Source organism: Oncorhynchus tshawytscha, linkage group LG13, assembly GCF_018296145.1.
Source record: "Oncorhynchus tshawytscha isolate Ot180627B linkage group LG13, Otsh_v2.0, whole genome shotgun sequence".
NCBI classification, from domain to species: domain Eukaryota; kingdom Metazoa; phylum Chordata; class Actinopteri; order Salmoniformes; family Salmonidae; genus Oncorhynchus; species Oncorhynchus tshawytscha.
In genome coordinates this window covers 12,235,591-12,260,621 of record NC_056441.1, presented here as the reverse complement: position 1 = coordinate 12,260,621, position 25,031 = coordinate 12,235,591, and the positions used below count along the sequence as shown (strand labels likewise).

At 42.6% G+C, this 25,031-nt stretch overlaps 1 protein-coding gene across 11 annotated transcripts in view; it reads left to right on the top strand.

The window, feature by feature from the left end:
- Positions 1-25,031, top strand: part of LOC112245979 (focal adhesion kinase 1) — a 203,041-nt gene that overhangs the window by 123,840 nt on the left and 54,170 nt on the right. For 10 of the 11 annotated variants that reach the window (XM_042295177.1, XM_042295174.1, XM_042295172.1 and 7 more), the window contains 8 exons: positions 3,505-3,584; positions 3,706-3,768; positions 10,070-10,124; positions 16,494-16,634; positions 17,206-17,283; positions 18,181-18,288; positions 19,303-19,420; positions 20,305-20,335. In XM_042295177.1, the coding sequence (XP_042151111.1) occupies positions 3,505-3,584; positions 3,706-3,768; positions 10,070-10,124; positions 16,494-16,634; positions 17,206-17,283; positions 18,181-18,288; positions 19,303-19,420; positions 20,305-20,335 (674 nt within the window). Of the gene's footprint in view, positions 1-3,504; positions 3,585-3,705; positions 3,769-10,069; positions 10,125-16,493; positions 16,635-17,205; positions 17,284-18,180; positions 18,289-19,302; positions 19,421-20,304; positions 20,340-25,031 lie in introns of those variants that run through there. The other variant, XM_042295179.1, reaches the window with a different exon arrangement.

Below are 25,031 nucleotides of genomic sequence, written 5' to 3'. Positions count from 1 at the left end.
GCTTTGTTAGTATCACTGCTTTGCTAGTATCACTGCTCTTGCTGGTATTACTGCTTTGCTAGTATCACTGCTCTGTTAGTATCACTGCTTTGTTAGTATCACTGCTTTGCTAGTATCACTGCTCTTGCTGGTATCACTGCTTTGCTAGTATCACTGCTCTTGCTGGTATCACTGCTTTGCTAGTATCACTGCTTTGCTAGTATCACTGCTTTGCTAGTATCACTGCTTTGCTGGTATCACTGCTCTTGCTGGTATTACTGCTTTGTTGGTACCACTGCTTTGCTGGTATCACTGCTTTGCTAGTATCACTGCTTTGCTGGTATCACTGCTTTGCTAGTATCACTGCTTTGCTGGTGCCACTGTTTTGCTGGTTTCACTGCTTTGCTAGTTTCACTGCTTTGCTAGTATCATTGCTTTGCTAGTATCACTGCTTTGCTAGTATCACTGCTTTGCTGGTACCACTGCTTTGCTAGTATCACTGCTTTGCTAGTATCACTGCTTTGCTGGTATCACTGCTTTGCTGGTATCACTGCTCTTGGTGGTATCACTGCTCTTGCTGGTATCACTGCTTTGCTAGTATCACTGCTCTTGCTGGTATCACTGCTTTGCTAGTATCACTGCTTTGCTGGTGCCACTGCTTTGCTGGTATCACTGCTTTGCTGGTATCACTGCTCTTGGTGGTATCACTGCTCTTGCTGGTATCACAGCTCTTGCTGGTGTCACTGCTTTGCTGGTGTCACTGCTTTGCTGGTGTCACTGCTTTGCTGGTGTCACTGCTTTGCTGGTATCACTGCTTTGCTGGTGTCACTGCTTTGCTGGTATCACTGCTTTGCTGGTGTCACTGCTTTGCTGGTATCACTGCTTTGCTGGTATCACTGCTTTGCTGGTATCACTGCTTTGCTGGTATCACTGCTTTGCGGGGTATCACTGCTTTGCGGGTATCACTGCTTTGTTGGTATCACTGCTTTGCTGGTATCACTGCTTTGCGGGTATCACTGCTTTGTTGGTATCACTGCTTTGCTGGTATCACTGCTTTGTTGGTATCACTGCTTTGCTGGTATCACTGCTTTGCGGGTATCACTGCTTTGTTGGTATCACTGCTTTGCTAGTATCACTGCTTTGCTGGTATCACTGCTCTTGGTGGTATCACAGCTCTTGCTAGTATCACTGCTTTGCTAGTGTCACTGCTTTGCTAGTGTCACTGCTTTGCTAGTGTCACTGCTTTGCTGGTGTCACTGCTTTCCTGGTGTCACTGCTTTGCTGGTACCACTGTTTTGCTGGTATCACTGCTTTGCTGGTATCACTGCTTTGTTGGTATCACTGCTTTGCTGGTACCACTGCTTTTTATTAAGCTTTATGATTTTGCCTCGCTGTAAGCAGTGTGCTGGTTTCCTCTTTTTGCTCTCATGGTTTTGCTGAGTGCCAGCTGAGAGGAAAATGGTACTGATGGAAGGTGAATGGTCAGTGTTTGAAGGGCTAATCATGGAGCATGAGAAGAGCTTCTGTCCTGAATTCAGTCTGGTGTGGAACAACACCTTCAGGAAGCAGGATCTGTTTCCATGATCTACAGTGGCAGAATCAATGTCTGTATTGGTGTTAGAATACAAAGAGCCGGCGCTCAACATGACAAATGGGACATTCAGAGAGGACATAATAGCCTCTCGCTATCATTCAGAAGCAAACACTCATCTGTCTCGGGAAATGTCTCGCTCTGTGTCAGTCTGCCAGTGTTGTGTTGCTATCACTGCAGGTGCACCCACCCAGCCTTTATCAATCAATATCACCGTTAGGTTCTTATGGGCTGTTATTACGGGTGATAAGATTTCATGTGTCTGCCACTGTCTGTCTCTCTCACTCTGTCTGTGTCTTTCTGTCTCTCTCTGGAGGGAGGGATGGATGGAGTGTTTATTGAAGAGCTGTATAGCAGTAAGGTCCCCCTCAATGCCTTTGTCCCCTGTGTTCTACCCCTCATTCTAGAAGTCAGTGTGTTCTATCCCTCAGTCTAGAAGTCAGTGTGTTCTATCCCTCAGTCTAGAAGTCAGTGTGTTCTATCCCTCAGTCTAGAAGTCAGTGTGTTCTATCCCTCAGTCTAGAAGTCAGTGTGTTCTATCCCTCAGTCTAGAAGTCAGTGTGTTCTATCCCTCATTCTAGAAGTCAGTGTGTTCTACCCCTCATTCTAGAAGTCAGTGTGTTCTATCCCTCAGTCTAGAAGTCAGTGTGTTCTATCCCTCAGTCTAGAAGTCAGTGTGTTCTATCCCTCAGTCTAGAAGTCAGTGTGTTCTATCCCTCAGTCTAGAAGTCAGTGTGTTCTATCCCTCAGTCTAGAAGTCAGTGTGTTCTATCCCTCATTCTAGAAGTCAGTGTGTTCTATCCCTCAGTCTAGAAGTCAGTGTGTTCTATCCCTCTGTCTAGAAGTCAGTGTGTTCTACCCCTCATTCTAGAAGTCAGTGTGTTCTACCCCATTCTAGAAGTCAGTGTGTTCTATCCCTCATTCTAGAAGTCAGTGTGTTCTATCCCTCATTCTAGAAGTCAGTGTGTTCTATCCCTCAGTCTAGAAGTCAGTGTGTTCTACCCCTCATTCTAAAGTCAGTGTGTTCTACCCCTCATTCTAGAATTCAGTGTGTTCTACCCCTCATTCTAGAAGACAGTGTGTTCTATCCTTCATTCTAGAAGACAGTGTTCATGTGTGACATCTGATTGCTCGGCTCTGTGTAAAGCCCCCATACTCCCTCCATACAGAAACATCAGGGCCCAGATTCACAAAACCTTCTTAAGAAGACATTTCTTCTCAACTGCAATTGTTTACTTACCTATAGAATGTTAAGCAAAGTTGCTATTCCTCTAAAAGGTTATAGGAAATGTTATTGCGTTATTTCTTATGTTTCTCCAAAAAGTAAAAGTATTAGATTCTTGAAAATAAAGTTATTGGATTTGTTCTTGGAAATTATGTTAATTCCAAGATGGCTAAACCCTCGTCTTAAACTCAGGGCAGTGAGAAAATAATCACAATCTTCATCTGAAAGTTTCAGTATTTATTATTTGACACTCAAGAACATGTTTTAGAACAATAATCTCAGTATGAAATATGCTAACATGATTGACATTGCTAGCTAGAGAGCTAGCTAAAAAAGTTTGTAAGAAGATATTTGAGAAGTTTGTAAGAAAATAATAAAATCTTAATATATTGTTAAGGAATCGCACTGACAAACTATCTTATGAACTTCTTTTTTTTTTTTTTTTCTTAAGAAGCTTCATACATTTTTGAGTATGAAGTGTTTTGTCAATCTGGGCCCAGGTCACCAACTAGTCTTTAGTTTTTCAATACCAGAAAGTCAAGCATTTCTACGCTAAAGCCACCTGTTCATTGTGGTGTTGGTTGCAGTATTCTAGTCTCCTGTTCTAAAACCAAATCAAATCAGTGTGTCGGTCATATGCACAGAAAAAAACAAATACTCGTGCAATGGGGCAATAACATGAAAGCATGTCTTCGGTTCTGTCTTTCAGGTGAAAAATGACTACATGGTGGAGATAGCGGATCAGGTTGAGCAAGACATTGCACTTAAGTTGGGATGCCTTGAAATCAGGTCAGTTTACAGTTATCCAAGATTGGTCAAATGTTCTGTTCTCTCATGGGCGCTAGCTGGCTCCCATGTTGTTACAGTTCTCATTGACACCCCCACTCACCAAGACATGTTTCCCTTACAGGAGATTCTTCCGGGAGATGCGAGGAAATGCCCTGGACAAAAAATCAAACTATGAACTATTAGAGTAAGTCCCCTTTTGGCTTGATTGTCATCTGTTAATAGCTTAGGTTTCTCTGCTCACTGTAAGAATCAACTATTCAGTCAATATTGTAGGTCTCTGTTGATCTTTACCCAGAAACAACAAGAGAAATTCCTATAAAGGGGATATAATGCATTTATTTATGTTAGCTCAAATATAATTTCCTGAGATATCCTACCTATATCTTTGATATCCTATAACCTCAATACACAAAATCATCTTGAAGTGGACTATTTGTACCTAGTACACTGAGATCAGTACCAATGGTATCAGCAGCCTTGCCTAGTGTGTTATCGGGTTATATGATAACCATCCCTCATAAAGATCACGTAGGTCAACCTAGTGTGTTATCGGGTTATATGATAACCATCCCTCATAAAGATCACGTAGGTCAACCTAGTGTGTTAACGGGTTATACAGTATGTGAACCATCCTTCATAAAGATCACGTAGGTCAGTGGTTCTCAAACCTCTCCTGGGGACCAACAGACGTTTCACAATGTTGTTGTAGCCCTGAACTAACTCACCTGATTCAACTAGTCAAGGGCTTAATGACTAGTTGACAATCTGAATCAGGTGTGCAAGCTGTGGAATAGTTAAAATACATGGAACATCTGGGAGTCCCCGAGGAGAGGTTTGAGAACCCCTGACAAAAGAGCCGTGGCCGTTTTGAAACCCCCTCCAGGGTCTTAGGTCTGCGGGCCAACATGCTTGTCTGAGCTATGCTATTTGATCAAGTTTGAAAGGTCACCTTAGTCATGCCTGTTTCTAACAATGCATTCCAATTAGTCATTTTGTCATATGCTCAGGCCTTCAGTCTCTAACTAGGCTAATCACGAACATCCCTCTCTCTTTTCTCTCTGTATTGATTGAAAAAAATGGAGGTACCTTCATACATCTTATGCCTGATGGATGAATAGGAGAGGGGGAGAGAGACCAAGACCTCACATTGTGTTCTGCCTCCTTTCAGAGGGAAGAATCTCTCTCACACCTTCTTCCTTATGCAGGGAAAATGTATGGCTGCATCCCAAAATGGCACACGATTCCCTACATAGTGCACTATGAAGCCCTATGGAACCTGGTCAAACGTAGTACACTATAAATGGTGCCATTTGGGACGTAATACAATGTCCTACTTGGCTGGCTCCAAGGATATGCAAAGTTAAGGGATTTATTAATTCCACTGGGCCTGCGGGCAGGTTGTAAGGTAGGGCACTGCTAGCTGAGAAACATGCCTAACAAGATATGCAGACATGGGGCTCATTGTGTTGGCTAGCATTAGTTACAGGTCAATCAATCCACTTACCCACATACACAGAGCCCAGCACTGAGGGGGAAGGGGAGGAAAGGAAGGGGAGAGAGGGATGTATGGGAGTGAGAGGAGAGAGGAAGGGAGGGAAGGAGGAGAAAGAAGAAGAGGAGGAGGAGGAGAGGAACAGAGAGGAGAGAAGGGGAGATATGGGAAGGAGAGAAAGAGCAGGAGGAGAGGAACCAAGAGGAGGAGAAAGAGAGGAGAGGAGGAGATAAGGGTGGATATGGGAAGGGAGGGAGAGAGAAAGAAAGGGTAGCAGGGACACTAATCAGAGAGTACTTCCAGTCTGGGTGACTGATGGAGGGAGAGAAAGGGGAAGGAGAGGAGGGGAAGGAGAGGAGAGGAGGAGATAAGGGTGGATATGGGAAGGGAGGGAGAAAAAGGGGAAGGAGAGGAGGGAAAGGGGAAGGAAAGGAGAGAAAGGGGAAGGAGAGGAGGGAAAGAGGGAGGTTCAACCTGGTGGGAAACTTGGATTACTGTAGTGCCTGGGATTAATACTGAGCATGGGGGAAATCATAATGTTGTGTTTCAGCACTGCTAAAACTACAGAACAGGTTTCCTCTTGATTTAACATAGCTAGGCTACTTCCTACATCCTTTCGTCATTATACTACATACATCCCCTAAGTGCCAATCTGTTTGTGCCATCATGCCAACTCCTTGTAACTCATTGTCGTGGCATACAGATCCTCAAATACACCTACAGTGTCTTGAGAAAGTATTCAAACCCCTTGACTTTTCCCACATTTTCTTGTTATAGCCTGAATTTAAAATGGATTAAATTGAGATTTTGTGTCACTGGCCTACACACAATATTCCATAATGTCAAAGTGGTATCTGTTACGGTTTTCTTCCGTTGAAAGAGAGTCGGACCAAAATGCAGCGTGGTTAAATCGATACATCTTTAATGACGATGAAATACGAACAATACAAAAACAACAAACGGACCGTGAAAACCTATACAGCCTATCTGGTGACAACTAACACAGAGACAGGAACAATCACCCACGAAACGCTCAAAGAATATGGCTGCCTAAATATGGTTCCCAATCAGAGACAACGAGAATCACCTGCCTCTGATTGAGAACCGCCTCAGGCAACCATAGACTTTGCTAGAACACCCCACTAAGCCACAATCCCAAAACCTACGAAAAACCCCCATACATAAACACAACACAAAATAAACCCATGTCACACCCTGGCCTGACCAAATAAATAAAGAAAACACAAAATACTAAGACCAGGGCGTGACAGTATCGGAACCAAGTCAGTGTGCAGCGGTACAGGTTAGTTGAGGTAATTTGTAAATGTAGGTAGGGGTGAAGTGGCTATGCATAGATAATAAACAGCGAGTCGCAGTAGTTTGTTTAATAGCTGTGATAGGAGAAAACTGAGGATGGACCAACAAAATTGTAGTTACTCCACAATAGTAACCTAAATGACAGTGTGAAAAGGAGGCCTGTACAGAATAAAAAATATTCTAAAACATGCATCCTGTTTGCAATAAGGCACTAAAGTAAAACTGCAAAATGGCAAAGAAATTAATTTTATCTCCTGAATACAAAGTGGTATGTTTGGGGAAAATCCAACACAACACATTACTGATTACTACTCTTCATATTTTCAAGCATGGGGGTGGCTGCATCATGTTATGGGTATGCTTGTCATCGGCAAGGACCGGGGATTTTTTTAGGATAAAAAGAATAGAGCAAAGCATAGGCATGATCCTAGAGGAAAACCTGGTTGTCTGCTTTCCAACAGATACTGGGAAATAAATGTACCTTTCAGCAGAACAATAACCTAAAACACAAGGCCAAATATACACTGGAGTTGCTTACCAAGACGACATTGAATGTCCCTGAGTGGCATAGTTACAGTTTTGACTTAAATCGGCTTTAAAATCTATGGCAAGACTTGAACATGGCTGTCTAGCAATGATCAACAACCAACTTGACAGAGCTTGAAGAATACAAAAAATAAAGTGCAAATATTGTACAATCCAGTTGTGCAAAGCTCTTCGAGACATACCCAGAAAGACTCACAGCTCTTAGAGACATACCCAGAAAGACTCACAGCTCTTAGAGACATACCCAGAAAGACTCACAGCTCTTAGAGACATACCCAGAAAGACTCATCAGCTCTTAGAGACATTTTTTTACCCAGAAAGACTCACAGCTCTTAGAGACATGATCCAGAAAGACTCACAGCTCTTAGAGACATACCCAGAAAGACTCAGCAGCTCTTAAAGACATAGGCCCAGAAAGACTCACAGCTCTTAGAGACATTGAATGTCCCAGAAAGACTCACAGCTCTTAGAGACATACCCAGAAAGACTCACAGCTCTTAGAGACATACCCAGAAAGACTCACAGCTCTTAGAGACATACCCAGAAAGACTCACAGCTCTTAGAGACATACCCAGAAAGACTCACAGCTCTTAGAGACATACCCAGAAAGACTCACAGCTCTTAGAGACATACCCAGAAAGACTCACAGCTCTTAGAGACATACCCAGAAAGACTCACAGCTCTTAGAGACATACCCAGAAAGACTCACAGCTGGAATCGCTGCCAAAGGTGATTCTAACATGTATTGACTCAGGGGGGTAGGTAATTATGTAAATTAGACATTTCTGTATTTCATTTTCAATAAATTTGCTAAAATGTTTTCACTTTGTTATTATGGGGTATTGTGTATAGATGTGAATGTATATTGAATCCATTTTTAACTCAGACTGTATCACAGCAAAATATGTAATAAAGCAAGGGGTTACCAGCAAAGCTTCATCATGTTAATGCCAAGGCAGCATCCATTTTCTGGCAGCTTTTCTGGCCCTGGCCTTATAAATGATGCTGATTGATTCTGGCCGGCGGAACGTAAATGGCCATGGGAGCGCCTCGTGTTTTAACAAGCTATCTTTTCATAGAGCCCTTATGATGAATTGATTGTGTGGTAGGGAGGAATTTAAAGGCTTTAAAACCTACACTGTGACTCTTCTTCTCTACTCTACTCCATCTCAAGGACCCTCTCTTGCTCTCTGTCTCTCTCTCTCTCTCTCTCTCTCTCTCTCTCTCTCAGGTCTTCTTCCCTGCAAACCTGTCTCTCTCCCTTTCTCTCACTCTCTCTGGTTAGTCATTAGCCAATGTCCTGTTTAGCTGTTTTTACATCCCCTTTTCTCCGTACACAGACCGATAAGCTACAGTATTCAGAAGGTATTAATAACCCTTGAATTATTCCACATTTTTGTTGTTTTACAGCCTAAATTAAATAGATTGCTTTTGTCAAAATTCTACTAATAAAACCCCATAATGACAAAGTGAAAGCATGTTTTTATAAATTTTAGCAAATGTATTTCAAATTAAATATCTAATTTACTTAAGTATTCATACAACTGACTCAATGCATGTTAGAATTCCCTTTGGCGGTGATTACATCTGTGAGTGTTTCTGGGTAAGTCTCCAAGAGCTTGATTGTGCAACATTTTCCCATTTATTATTTCAAAAATTATTCAAGTTGGTTGTTAATCATTGCTTGACAACCTTTTTCAAGTCTTGCCATAGATTTGAAAGCCGATTTAAGTCAAAACTGTAACTATGCCACTCAGGGACATTCAATGTCGTCTTGGTAAGCAACTCCAGCGTATATTTGGCCTTGTGAAAGGTGAATTCATCTCCCAGTGTCCAGTGTCTGGTAGAAAGCAGACTGAACCAGATGTACCTCTAGGATCTTGCCTGTGCTTAGCTCTATTCCGTATATTTTTTTTTATCTTGAAAAGCTCCCCAGTCCTTAATGATTACAGGCATACCCATAACATGATGCAGCCACCACTTTGCTTGAAAATATAACATTTGTTTTCAGAACAATTTTTTTTGTAGTGTTACTTTAGAGCCTTATTGCAAACAGAATGTAGGTTTTGGAATATTTTTTATTCTGTACAGGCGTGCGTCTTTTCACTGTCATTTTGGTTAGTATTGTGGAGTAATTTAAATGTTGTTGAGCCATCCTCAGTTTTCTCCTATCGCTGCCATTATACTATGTAACTGTCTTAAAGTCTCCATTGGCCTTCCTCTCCTTCCTCTGTGTTTGAAATTCGCTGCCTGACTAAGGGACCATACAGATACTGTAATTGTATGTGTGGGGTACACAGATGAGGTAATCATTCAAAAATCTTGTTAAAAACTATTATTGCACACAGACGGAGTCCATGCAACTTATTATGTGACTTGTGCACATTTTTATTCCTGAACTAATTTGTCAAAATTCCCCTTTGACATTATGGGGTACTGTGTTTAGGCCAACAAAAAATAGTATATTTCATCAATTTAAATTCAGGTTTTAACACAACAAAATGTGGAAAAAGTTCAGGGGTGTGAATACTTTCTGAAGGCACTATGTTTTGTGAATAACAGCAGGTAGCCTAGCGGTTAAGAGTATTGGGGGAGTAACCGAAAGGTCGAATGGTTCGAAATCCCGAGCCAACTACGTGGAAAATCTGTCAATGTACTCTTGAGCAAGGCACTTATCCCTAATTGCTCCTGTAAGTTTAGATAAGAGCGTCTGCTAATGACTAAAATGGCAATGTCAACTTCAGAGGTCTGAGCTGCAGTATTCACGTTAGATACTGTATGTCCCACTAATGACCCTGAGTAAATGGATGTGTTTCTTTCCTGTTTCCCTGGTAGATCAGTATCAGAGAGTTACAATTCTGAGACGGGGTGAAGTTTCCACTAAGTACACATCTAGGATGAGCTTCCAATCCTGATCTTAACTATTAGTGTGGAAAATGCAAAACTGACCCAAGATCAGCATTTAGGGGCAACTTCATCCTACACCAATTCAGTCAGTGGACTATGTGGATGTGTTGATATTCATCCGAAAGTAGACAATTAGCATTCATTGCTAAAGTGAAAGTTTTGCATTCTCATGTGTCTTGCTAAACTGATGTTCTCCTTTTCCTCTGCTCTTTTTTCTTTACAGAAAAGATGTGGGCTTAAGAAGATTCTTTCCCAAGAGTTTACTGGATTCAGTCAAGGTGAGATGATGCTTCAGAAACATTTCCTTACTCTTCCGGAGTTGTTGATGAGAAAACATCTCTAAGGTCCAGTCAGTCTCCAATGTATTCTCCGAGATAGCACCACAGCTTCATGTCAATGTACCACGCACTGAAGATTCCATATTTCATTTCCTGCCCTCTGAAGTGTCTTATGGTACTGGGCTCTTTGTTCCAACCTTGTACATGCAGAGTTGGCCTAGTTCTCGGCTTAGCCTCCCTCGCACATACAGGCCTGTGGGGGGGGATTAGCCCCAGCTGAATCAAACCCACTCATCTGTCAACTCCTCTCATCTCACTAGACAACAGCACCTGACATCCACTGAGACCAAACAGTGGGAAAATGATGCTATTTACTGTAATATATAGGCTAGCTAAAAACCAGTGGGAAAATGATGCTATTTACTGTAATATATAGGCTAGCTAAAAACCAGTGGGTAAATGATGCTATTTACTGTAATATATAGGCTAGACCCATGCACAGCCTAGTACACAGTTGGGTATTTTGTGTTATTGGACTAGTCAGTTTAAGCAACTCCTGAAAGGGGAATTGCGCATCTGTCTGTCTTGTCTGCCATTGGCTGAATCCACTAATGTCTGTGTGTATGTGTGTGTATGCACCCACGCTCCCCAGCTGTGTTTGTGTGGGTGTACATAGCTGTTGGGCCACAATGGAGCAGGCGTGATCGTGGGGCCCAATGGCCCAAGAGGGGTGGGGGGCGTGGGAGCCTGGCAGTTAGAGAAAGAGGGGTGGACAGATGCTCTACCTGAGGGTGGGGGTGGCGCATGACCCCACAGCCCCACAGGTCACTGCTAAACCTACTGTATTGTTTTCCCTCCACCAATGGTGCAAGGGAAAGTGTAGTTTATTAGGATCCCTATTAGCTACTGCACATGCAGCAGCTACTCTTCCTGGGGTCCACATAAAACATAGAAATACATGACAAAGTACAGAACAGTTATATACAGTGGGGCCAAAATATCAGCAACAGTGTGTGAAAACCTTGTGAAGACTTACAGATAACGTTTGACCTCTGTCATTGCCAACAAAGGGTATAAAACAAAGTATTGAGATACACTTACTTATTTTGAGACCAAATACTTATTTTCCACCATAATTTGCTAATAAATCCATTAAAAATCCTACAATGTGATTTTCTGGATTTTTTTTCTCTCATTTTGTTTGTCATAGTTGAAGTTTACCTATGATGAAAATTACAGGCCTCGCTCATCTTTTTAAGTGGGAGAACTTGCACAATTGGTGGCTGACTAAATACTTTTTTGCCCCACTGTACATAAAACATATAAATAAATTATAATCAAAAATGTAATAAAATATGACTTATATATTGGAATTACAGCAAAAAATACTATTTACACTCTATTCATACATATTCTTATCTACAATCTTTAGAAAGAGGAGAGGCACTATGATACAAAGGGAGGAGGGGGCATTCTGGGTAGGAAGGACCTCCTTCTGTCAGGCCTCAATCACCCTCCCCTCTGTCATCCATCCATCATCCATCCCCCGACTATCCACTCTGTTGTTAGTTATCTTTAGCATAGAAACCCAATGCCCCTTCATCACCCCCAACTGTGTGTGTGTGTGTGTGTGTGTGTGTGTGTGTGTGTGCGTCACAAATATGCATGCGAAAAACTATGATTCGACTGAAGATGAAGCCTCTGACTCTGGGTGTTTAAAAACCATGATCGTCCTCACACTGTTAATTCCTGCAAATGCCTTTTCCCTACAATGACATGATTAACAGATCAAATTCTCATTGACGCACATGAAGCCACACATGCATAGACAGACAAACAGGTAAACACACACACACACTCCAGACCCCTCCTCTCTTGATGACCAGAAAAATGTTCTGGTGGTTATTCCCGCCCCTATCCACTCTGCTGGACAGAGTACATTACCTGGCAGATGGCTGAGGTCCTAATATACACATTCAAAGCATAATCTAATTAGGCAATAAAATAAATGATTGATTTCACAGAGGTGACATTTGCATAATTAGCATCCCCAGGCTTACTGGAGAAGGTTTCCATTTAGACCAATGAGGACAGGTTCCCGTGGTAAAAGTAGGGGGAGCAGAGTCAACAATGGCTGCCTCCCAAATGGCACCCTATGGGCCCTGGTCAATAGTAGTGCACCCTATTCCCTATTGGCCCTGGTCAATAGTAGTGCACCCTATTCCCTATTGGCCCTGGTCAATAGTAGTGCACTATATAAGGAATAGGGTGCCATTGAGTTTTTTAAAAGTGATTTAGAATGAAGCACTTGTGTGGTCTAATGTCTCTATCTTGTTAAATCTCCTTTTCCTGGAGAAATCCTGATGGATATTTGAACAGACGAAAAAAGCCCAGTAAACTACACTACATAACCAAAAGTATGTGGACACCTGCTCATCGAACATCTCATTTCAAAATCATGGGCATGAATATGGAGTTGGTCCACCCTTTGCTGCTATAACAGCCTCCACTCTTCTGGGAAGGCTTCCACTAGATATTGGAACATTGCTGTGGGGACTTGTTTCCTTTAGCCAGAAGAGCATTAGTGAGGTCAGGCACTGATGTTGGACAGTTAGGCCTGGCTCGCAGTCGGCATTCCAATTCATCCCAAAGGTGATCGATGGGGTTGAGTTCAGGCTCTGGACTATGCCAGTTCTGGACTTACTAGATTTACAACTCGTTTTTCTGAATCTACGTCAAGTAATGCAAGGGGAAACAATGGCACAGTAGCCATTTTGGGAAGGGGTGTGGAGGACCACATACACACCATAGTAATCATGCCAGTCAAGTTCCACACTGATCTCGAGCACAGAATCGTCTAGAATGTCATTTTATGCTGTAGCGTTAAGATTTCCCTTCACTGGAACTAAGGGGCCTAGCCCGAACCATGAAAAACAGCCCCAGATCATTATTCCTCATCCACCAAACTTTACAGTTGGCACTAAGCATTGGGACAGGTAGCGTTCTCCTGGCATCCACCGAACAGATTTGTCCATCAGACTGCCAGATGGTGAAGCGTGATTCATCACTCCAGAGAACATGTTTCCACTGCTCCAGTCCAATGGTGGCAAACTTTACATCACTCCAGCCGACGCTTGGCATCGCACATGGTGATCTTAGGCTTGTGTGTGTCTGCTCGGCCATGGAAACCCATTTCATGAAGCTCCCGACGAACAGTTATTGTGCTGACGCTGCTTCCAGAGGCAGTTTGGAACTCGGTAGTGAGTGTTGCCACCGAGGACAGAAGATTTTTACGCGCTAAGCGTTTCAGCACTCTGCGGTCCCGTTCTGTGAGCTTGTGGTCTACCACTTCGTGGCTGAGCAGTTGTTGCTCCTAGACGTTTCCACTTCACAATAACAGCACTTACAGTTGACCGGGGCAACTCTAGCAGGGCAGAAATTTGACGAACTGACTTGTTGGAAAAGTGGCATCCTATGATGGTGCCACGTTGAAAGCAACTGAGCTCTTCAGTAAGGCAATTCTTCTGCCAGTGTTTGTCTATGGAGATTGCATGGCTGTGTGTTTGATTTTATACACCTGTCAGCAACGGGTATGGCTGAAATAGCCAAATTCACTAATTTGAAGGGGTGTCCACATACTTCTTTATATATAGTGTATATTCTCCTATTTCCAACCCCCCCTCAGCCGTCCCCCCATCCATTAAGTGGAATGTAAAATGCTACAGGTCTGCTGTAGATGCTATGCATTCATCTGGATTTACACTCATAATGGACATCAGCTTGTGTACCAGATCTCAACTCTGATAATGCACACTGCAACTGGCTTTAAAATCACATTCAAAGATATTTTCTAATTGGATTTAGTTACATTTTTGTTGTTATGCAGGGAGTTGATTTAGATGACATACTTACAGTGATAGTTTTAATTACGTTGTGTGTTCGTGTATATCCCTGCCAGTTTGTAGTAATAGTGTCAACGTCACCTGTCATTAAAGCGTGAGGTCTCATGCATTTTTTATGGCGTTTAAACTCACTGCAACCCTGTAATGGACAATGAAGTCACTATTGACCCAGTCACATTGATCAGGCCAACAGCTCCACTGGCACACTACACTGGTTGGACTCTATGAACTAACCGAAAGGTTGCTGGATCGAATCCCCGAGCTGACAAGGTAAAAATATGCCGTTCTGCCCCTGCCGTTCTGCCCCAGTTAACCTGCCGATGCCAGTTAAGGCAGCACCCCGCACCTCTCTCACCCAGGCTAGCTGTCCTTCCAGTTTGGGATCCAGACTAGCTGTCCTTCCAGTTTGGGATCCAGACTAGCTGTCCTTCCAGTTTGGGATCCAGACTAGCTGTCCTTCCAGTTTGGGATCCAGACTAGCTGTCCTTCCAGTTTGGGATCCAGACTAGCTGTCCTTCCAGTTTGGGATCCAGACTAGCTGTCCTTCCAGTTTGGGATCCAGACTATCTGTCCTTCCAGTTTGGGATCCAGACTAGCTGTCCTTCCAGTTTGGGATCCAGACTAGCTGTCCTTCCAGTTTGGGATCCAGGCTAGCTGTCCTTCCAGTTTGGGATCCAGGCTAGCTGTCCTTCCAGTTTGGGATCCAGGCTAGCTGTCCTTCCAGTTTGGGATGGCTGGCTGTCCTTCCAGTTTGGGATCTAGCTGTCCTTCCAGTTTGGGATCCAGGCTAGCTGTCCTTCCAGTTTGGGATCCAGGCTAGTGGTCCTTCCAGTTTGGGGTCCAGGCTAGCTGTCCTTCCAGTTTGGGGTCCAGGCTAGCTGTCCTTCCAGTTTGGGATCCAGGCTAGCTGTCCTTCCAGTTTGGGATCCAGGCTAGCTGTCCTTCCAGTTTGGGATCCAGGCTAGCTGTCCTTCCAGTTTGGGATCCAGGCTAGCTGTCCTTCCGGTTTGGGATCTGCTGTCCTTCCGGTTTGGGATCCAGGCTAGCTGTCCTTCTTTGGGATCCAGGCTTGTCCTTCTAGTTTGGGATCCAGGCTAGCTGTCCTTCTAGTTTGGGATCCAGGCTAGCTGTCCTTCTAGTTTGGGATCCAGGCTAGCTGTCCTTCTAGTTTGGGACCCAGGCTAGCTGTCCTTCCAGTTTGGGATCCAGGCTAGCTGGGATTCTAGTATTGGACCCAGGCTAGCTGTTCTCGGCAGAAATATATAATTTTTAAAAATAACTTTTTATTTCTGCTGCGGCAACAATTTATTAGTGGTGGACGACCGCTGTGAAGTGAATATAGGGGAAACACTGTACCATGACTGCGTTCCAAATGGCACCCCTTTCCCTTCATACAGATCAGTGAATAGGGTGTCATTTGAGAGGTAATATTAATATGTAAAGTGGAGGAGAGATTGACTTCATCACTACATGTATTGATGGGAGGTATTGACATGTTGAATGCTCCGAGCTGTCTGTTTGAACTACTGGCACACAGCTCTGACACCCATGCAAGACATGACACGAGGTCTCTTCACAGTCCCTGCCTCCCATAGCCCAGAACAGACTATGGGAGGTGCACAGTACTACATGGAGCCATGACTACATGGAACTCTATTCCACAGTACTACATAGAGCCATGACTACATGGAACTCTATTCCACAGTACTACATAGAGCCATGACTGCATGGAACTCTATTCCACATCAAGTAACTGATGCAAACAGAAAAATGTGATTTCAAAAACCAATTTAAAAAAACACTTTATGGAACAGCGGGACTGTGAAGGAACACAAACATAGGCACAGACACATGCATACACACCCACACACATGATAACATACACACTATACACACATACACGTGGATTTAGTACTGTAGATATGTGGTAGTGGTGGATTAGGGGCCTGAGGGCACACAGTGTGTTGTGAAATCTGTCAATGTATTGTAATGTTTTTTTTAATTGTATAAACTGCCTTCATTTTGCTGGACCCCAGGAAGAGTAGCTGCTGCCTTGGCAGGAACTAATGGGGATCCATAATAAACCCCAGGAAGAGTAGCTGCTGCCTTGGCAGGAACTAATGGGGATCCATAATAAACCCCAGGAAGAGTAGCTGCTGCCTTGGCAGGAACTAATGGGGATCCATAATAAACCCCAGGAAGAGTAGCTGCTGCCTTGGCAGGAACTAATGGGGATCCATAATAAACCCCAGGAAGAGTAGCTGCTGCCTTGGCAGGAACTAATGGGGATCCATAATAAACCACAGGAAGAGTAGCTGCTGCCTTGGCAGGAACTAATGGGGATCCATAATAAACCCCAGGAAGAGTAGCTGCTACCTTGGCAGGAACTAATGGGGATCCATGATAAATAAAACATTTGGGATGCAGCCCATGTCTGCCTGTCTCTAGTAATGCCCCTCTCTCTCAGGCCAAAACCCTGCGGAAGCTGATCCAGCAGACATTCAAACAGTTTGCCAACATGAATGATGACCAGAGCATCCTCATGTTCCTGGAGATTCTGGCGCCCGTCTACAGATTCGATAAGGAGTGTTTTAAATGTGCTCTCGGGGTAGGCTGAATTCCACTATTTTATTTGTTCTGGGTTTCAAATACAACATATATATCGATAAGATGCACTTTTGAAATCCCAGAGGATAAAAGGGATCTTTAAATACTAATGTCTTTAAGTATTTTGTTCATTAGCAGTCAAGTGTTCAAGATGTAGCACCTTCAGTGAAGAGCAAACTGGCATGACGATAGATTTTACATCGCATGATTATTTCCAAGGTTAAACTTGTTTTCTCAACCATTCAATTCTGATGTTCTCAGACAGTGAAGTCAAGCCTAGATATCGGGGTTGTATTTGGATGATTCCGTCTGTCTCTCTCTGCAGCCTTAATGAAATGATGGTTGCATAGTGACCCCTGCTGGACATAATGAACACTGTTTTTTAGTTTTATCCAGCAATGACAATGACCTCAATGATGTAGCACACAGGTGTTTTCATGGTTATGAGTTGACACTTGGAAGCCGACAGACTGAACACTCTGTTTGACTCTCATTGTGTATGTCTCTTCTTGATTTGTGACTGAACTGAAGACAATCATCCCAATGGTTCTTTCTCTCTATCTTACTGACAGTTGAGCTGGGTCATCCAAGTAGAGTTAGCCATCGGACCTGAGGAGGGCATTAGCTACCTTACAGACAAGGGCTCAACTGTAAGTAGGAAATGTTCATATTCATATTTCTCGTGTTGTGTATCCTTCTCTTGCATCTCCACACAAAACAAGTGCAGGCCTTGCAGTAATATGACTTCTATAGCTTAAAACCAAGAACATCAAACTTTCTCAAAGATATTTAGGACCATTACATGGTGTGGTCTTCCTCAGGGCTAGTCTAACCTATGGGCTATTCTCTCTTTCCCCTCACTATACAATATTTATTTCCCCTGAAAATATTGGTTTTCAAAGAGCATTCCTAGTCATTATGTCATGATGTCTTCAGGGGCTGAGGTAATGAGAGGGAGAGAGTGAGAGAGACTGTTTAAGTAAGATCCTCCCAAAATCGCCCCTGAGGGTTTTTACCCACCAAACTGAGAGTGTCATATTTTCTCCTTGTTATTTCACTGTGAGCCAAGGTTTTAAGAAAGTTTATTTCTGGAATCCAAGAGACCCCTCTTGTTCTGTAAGCAAACGATACGCCAAAAAACATCCCTATCAACAACAGAAATGTAGCAGCTTGAAATGAAGTGTTTCCAATGAAAGAATATATGGATAACACAAAATACAGTTTCCCGAGAAATATTGTGACCATTTTAAAAGTTAGTTCTACTTTACTTTAGGAATCATCATTTGAAACGCCGTACAGCAACATTTTCCTCTCTCAAAAACACAACCCTACTGGGCACAGACATCAATTCAACATCTAGTACACATTAATTCAACATGAGTTCAAAGAAATTACATGGAAACGATGTTGATTCAACCTGTTTGTGACAAGTGGGTTGCTCTGTGAGCTGACTCACTGTATGTGAAATTATCATCTGCAGCACAGTTTATGATGTAAAAAAACAAACATTTGATTCATTGATTTATTGATTCATTCCTCCCCTCCAGCCAACCCACCTGGCCAACTTCACCCAGGTGCAGACCATTGGGTACTCCGTCATGGAGGACAAGGAGAGGGAAGGCATGCTGCAGCTCAATGTGACCGGTGCTGCTGAGGTACCAATCAACCATGGTTGTCACAGATGGCACCCTATTCTTTATATATGTAGGGTAAAGTACCTTAAGGATGCACACACATAATAACATCCCTTACCATGACTCGACGTGTTTAAGATGTACACAAATTGAGATAACTGTTGTAAATGCTGCTCATTTCAGCCATTTCCAAATGGTTCCACATCGTCTTTCTGTTGGAGACGACTCTTACTGTAACACACATTCATCCACTCAGGGGCCCTTTCATTTGTGATGGCCCGGCCATAGAGGATGATTGTAGTATTGGGTTACTACTCTGTCTGTTGTAGAGGATGATTATAGTATTGGGTTATGACTCTGTCTGTTGTAGAGGATGATTATAGTATTGGGTTACTACTCTGTCTGTTGTAGAGGATGATTGTAGTATTGGGTTATGACTCTGTCTGTTGTAGAGGATGATTGTAGTATTGGGTTACGACTCTGTCTGTTGTAGAGGATGATTGTAGTATTGGGTTACTACTCTGTCTGTTGTAGAGGATGATTGTAGTATTGGGTTACTACTCTGTCAGCCATAGAGGATGATTAATGTATTGGGTTACTACTCTGTCGTCATAGAGGATGATTCATGTATTGGGTTACTACTCTGTCAGTCATAAAGGATGATTATAGTATTGGGTTACAACTCTGTCTGATGTAGAGGATGATTCATGTATTGGGTTACTACTCTGTCAGCCATAGAGGATGATTATAGTATTGGGTTACAACTCTGTCTGTTGTAGAGGATGATTATAGTATTGGGTTACAACTCTGTCTGTTGTAGAGGATGATTATAGTATTGGGTTACTACTCTGTCAGCCATAGAGGATGACACTAGACAGTGTGTTTTTGAATAAAGTAGAGATGTGTGATGGGAGGGGCAGCTGGCAGCCCCAGGCAGAGCAGAACAGTTGTAACATCCCGGTCTGTCTGTCTGTCTGTTCCTCTGCCTGTCCTGGCAATAATGACTCTTTGTGGGCTGCTGCTCTGTGTCCATAGCCTCTCACAGTGACCACGCCGTCACTCACCACAGCTGAAAACATGGCCGACCTCATAGACGGCTACTGTCGCCTGGTCAGCGGAGCCACCCAGTCCTTCATCATACGGCCACAGAAAGGTACGTCTCCCCCCCCCCACACACACACATACTGTCTCAATAACATACCAGTGTATGTTCATTGTGTTGCTAGTGCCAGTTGCACTCTGCCTTTGACACACACACACACACACACACAGTTTGATTTTGTATGGGGGCTGCTTACATGTTTATGGTTTTGACGATTGTGTTATGGCAGTCACAGATATGTCTCAAACAGTCTCAAAAAGATACTACTACTAACAATGATTACTGTAGTTGAAGTATGTTGGTGTTTGAGTGTTGACATTACTAGGTTTTCAAGACTGCGTTGCTCCAGTTATGGTGACAGATTCCCTCTGCCTTGGGTGCTGTTCTTATTTGAGTCTAAATGGACTGCATTGTATTAGGCCAAACGTTAGGCAATCACCACAAAAGTTGCCTGTAGTGTTATTTTTAAACTCTTCCCGTTTTCTAAGGTTTCCAGTTGTAGTTTGATTTGGAAATACACTCATATAGAATTGTTTTGTTGTGTTCATGACTTCCCCAATGCCTTTATTACACATTGATAGTGGTTGTAGGTAAATTCCCTGTCAATACACTCAATGCTTATATCAGTCTGATGGAGATCTGGTTTATTTTCAACATAAAACACCTTAGTCTTTGCTTGGAGCAGATTAGTTTTTGGGAGAGGAGTGGGGGGGGGTATTAAGCCTTGTTTGGAGTTGGACTGTCTGCCTTTTCCCGTGTGGGAGGAAGGAGAGCAGGGGAACAGTTGAAACAGGCTTCTCCTCTCCTGTGCTCGTGATTTCCTCACCCACACACCTCTTCTTTGGATTTACTCAAAATGATGAACATGTCTTGCATTGTTTTACGGTATCTGCTTTGCTTGACAATATTTCTCGTCTGTATGTTTTGTTAACCAGAGGGAGAGAGAGCATTGCCATCAATCCCTAAGTGAGTATCTTCCATCCCGGTACACAACATTATTGATCAATGGGTATATTTTGAATGTTCATTCACATAAAAAACCTAAATGATAGTATAAACATAAATAACTGTGTAAGAAAGAAACAAACAAACAAACAATAATGCAACAAAAAAAAAAAGGATCTGCTCAGTAAATCTATTTGTGGGACTCCAAGCGTCAGCTCTGTTATCAAATCACAGCCATTGTACAATGTAATGTACAGGGTAATAGGCTTCACCGATGTAATGTGCAGGGTAATAGGCTACACCAATGTAATGTACAGGGTAATAGGCTACACCAATGTAATGTACAGGGTAATAGGCTACACCAATGTAATGTACAGGGTAATAGGCTACACCAATGTAATGTACAGGGTAATAGGCTACACCAATGTAATGTACAGGGTAATAGGCTACACCAATGTAATGTACAGGGTAATAGGCTACACCAATGTAATGAACAGGGTAATAGGCTACACCAATGTAATGTACAGGGTAATAGGCTACACCAATGTAATGTGCAGGGTAATATGCTACACCAATGTAATGTGCAGGGTAATAGGCTACACCAATGTAATGTGCAGGGTAATAGGCTACACCAATGTAATGTACAGGGTAATAGGCTACACCAATGTAATGTACAGGGTAATAGGCTACACCAATGTAATGTACAGGGTAATAGGCTACACCAATGTAATGTACAGGGTAATAGGCTACACCAATGTAATGTACAGGGTAATAGGCTACACCAATGTAATGTACAGGGTAATAGGCTACACCAATGTAATGTACAGGGTAATAGGCTACACCAATGTAATGTACAGGGTAATAGGCTACACCAATGTAATGTACAGGGTAATAGGCTACACCAATGTAATGTACAGGGTAATAGGCTACACCAATGTAATGTACAGGGTAATAGGCTACACCAATGTAATGAACAGGGTAATAGGCTACACCAATGTAATGTACAGGGTAATAGGCTACACCAATGTAATGTACAGGGTAATAGGCTACACCAATGTAATGTACAGGGTAATAGGCTACACCAATGTAATGTGCAGGGTAATAGGCTACACCAATGTAATGTACAGGGTAATAGGCTACACCAATGTAATGTACAGGGTAATAGGCTACACCAATGTAATGTACAGGGTAATAGGCTACACCAATGTAATGTACAGGGTAATAGGCTACACCAATGTAATGTACAGGGTAATAGGCTACACCAATGTAATGTACAGGGTAATAGGCTACACCAATGTAATGTACAGGGTAATAGGCTACACCAATGTAATGTACAGGGTAATAGGCTACACCAATGTAATGTACAGGGTAATAGGCTACACCAGCGGTCAGCAACCTTTTCCATTTGGCGTGCCAAGTTATCGTACCATTTATAGAGATCTGCGTGCCAAGTTATTGTACCATTTATAGGGATCTGCGTGCCAAGTTATCGTACCATTTATAGGGATCTGCGTGCCAAGTTATTGTACCATTTATAGGGATCTGCGTGCCAAGTTATCATACCATTTATAGGGATCTGCGTGCCAAGTTATCATACCATTTATAGGGATCTGCGTGCCAAGTTATAGTACCATTTATAGGGATCTGCGTGCCAAGTTATCGTACCATTTATAGGGATCTGCGTGCCAAGTTATTGTACCATTTATAGGGATCTGCGTGCCAAGTTATAGTACCATTTATAGGGATCTGCGTGCCAAGTTATCGTACCATTTATAGGGATCTGCGTGCCAAGTTATTGTACCATTTATAGGGATCTGCGTGCCAAGTTATCGTACCATTTATAGGTATCTGCGTGCCAAGTTATTGTACTATTTATAGGGATCTGCGTGCCAAGTTATCATACCATTTATAGGGATCTGCGTGCCAAGTTATAGTACCATTTATAGGGATCTGCGTGCCAAGTTATCGTACCATTTATAGGGATCTGCGTGCCAAGTTATCGTACCATTTATAGGGATCTGCGTGCCAAGGTATCGTACCATTTATCGGGATCTGCGTGCCAAGTTATCGTACCATTTATCGGGATCTGCGTGCCAAGTTATCGTACCATTTATAGGGATCTGCGTGCCAAGTTATTGTACCATTTATAGGGATCTGCGTGCCAAGTTATCGTACCATTTATAGGGATCTGCGTGCCAAGTTATCGTACCATTTATAGGGATCTGCGTTATGATTTTCATTTGCGCATTTTCGGTGGAACAGTTTCATTTTATTTCTCAGTCTTCATATCTCAAAACTAATGTCATGTGGTTAATCAACATGACATCTAAATGATACAAATCTAAAAGACACTTCTATTGCTAATATGTAAAAATAGCCTATATAAAGCCAACGAATAAAAACATTGCAAGAAATATCCTGATAAATATCCTATAAATCACATTGGCTACACATGGCCTGTCTGCAAGGAACTTGAAACATTGTATCAACTATTAACTCCTTCAGCCCATAGCTTGTGCTATCAAACTTGCAATGTTGTATCAAATATTCTGGGCCCTCAGAGTTTCCTGTGCCAGTGAGCTCTGGACAGACAGACAGACACAGCTGTAGGCTATTTAGCAAGGGATTAGAAGTAATCATGTAGGCCTATTTTATGATGTTTCCACTAGATCAGAGCATGTCATTTTTTCCCCCATTTTATGCTGAGTGGTTATCGAAAGAGAGCTGGAAAGATTTTTCAAATAGGCCACGTTGAGGATCTATTGTCATTCTCAATGGATGTAAAAACAGACTTAGTTTACTTTCAGTTTGAGGCGAAACAAAAATGACTTTGAGAAGCTCCACAGTGATGGTGAATTAAGGCAATCATAAATAGTATCAGATCCCCAAATGGTCACATTTATAAGCCTACATTTGCGCGCGGGCCTGCTAGCCTAGGACTACATCTATGGGTAATCAGGTGCGCGTCCTTACTCAAGATTGACAGGAGCGCTACAAAACAAACACAATGAATAAATTGACAACTCGTAAATGGAATGAAATAAACCGAAACCTTCGTGTTTATTTATAACGTGTAGCCTACGTTATGCGCTCTGTACACCACTACAATGACGACGGTAAGACTGTAATGATAATATATTGAGTGTATTAACAGCAAGTACCATAACCATTGTAGTTTCTAAATGATGGTAATTAACAGTAAATATACTACTGGGTGATACTGGTGTGTCATCCCCTCCCAGACTCTGCAATGGATTAGTCCACTCAGACAGGCATTATTCAGACAGGCATTATTCAGACAGGCATTATTCAGACAGGCATTATTCAGACAGGCATTATTCAGACAGGCATTATTCAGACAGGCATTATTCAGACAGGCATTATTCAGACAGGCATTATTCAGACAGGCATTATTCAGACAGGCATTATTCAGACAGGCATTATTCAGACAGGCATTATTCAGACAGGTGTCTCGTGTGACATAAATTATTTTTATGTATTTGCCACTGCTCGATTAAAAAATCTCAGTCGACCAATAGCCTGTCAACCAAACAATCGACCAATAGCCTGTCAACCAAACAATCGACCAATAGCCTGTCAACCAAACAATCGACCAATAGCCTGTCAACCAAACAATCGACCAATAGCCTGTCAACCAAACAATCGAGCCTGTCAACCAAACAATCGACCAATAGCCTGTCAACCAAACAATCGACCAATAGCCTGTCAACCAAACAATCGACCAATAGCCTGTCAACCAAACAATCGACCAATAGCCTGTCAACCAAACAATCGACCAATAGCCTGTCAACCAAACAATCGACCAATAGCCTGTCAACCAAACAATCGACCAGTCGACTAAATGGGGTCAGCCCTAAAGCACATAAAGTATATTTTAGTAATTTAGCGAAGGCCCTTATCCAGCCCTTATCCAGCCCTACTATATCTAGAGCTAGAGAGGGTTTTTCCAAAATTACACCATTTCTCTCTCTCTCTCTCTCTATTTTTCTCTCTCTCTCTCTCTCTGCTCTTTGGCACTCTGGGCTTTGGTCAAATAAGGATAACCGTTACGGAGCCAAATATTTTCCACTTAGTGTTTTCAAACGCTTGTAAAGTCTCTCTCTCTCTCTCTCTCTCTACCTACATCTTTCGCTCTCTCTCTCTACATCTATCGCTCTCTATCGCGCTCTCTCTCTCTCTCTCTCTACCTACATCTTTCGCTCTCTCTCTCTACATCTATCGCTCTCTATCGCGCTCTCTCTCTCTCTCTCTCTCTCTCTCTCTCTCTCTCTCTCTCTCTACCTACATCTTTCACTCTATCGCTCTCTCTCGCTCTCTTTCTACATCTATCGCTCTCTTTCTACATCTTTCTCTCTCTCTACATCTTTCACTCTCTCTCTCTGCATTTTTTGTCCTCTCTCTCTGCATCTTTTGTTCTCTCTCTCTCTCTGCATCTTTTGTTCTCTCTCTCTCTGCATCTTTTGTTCTCTCTCTCTGCATCTTTTGCTCTCTCTCTACATCTTTCTCTCTCTCTACATCTTTCTCTCTCTCTCTATCTTTCGCTCTCTGTCTACATCTTTCTCTCTCTCTCTACATCTTTCTCTCTCTCTCTACATCTTTCACTCTCTCTCTACATTTTTTGTCCTCTCTCTCTGCATCTTTTGTTCTCTCTCTCTCTCTGCATCTTTTGTTCTCTCTCTCTCTGCATCTTTTGTTC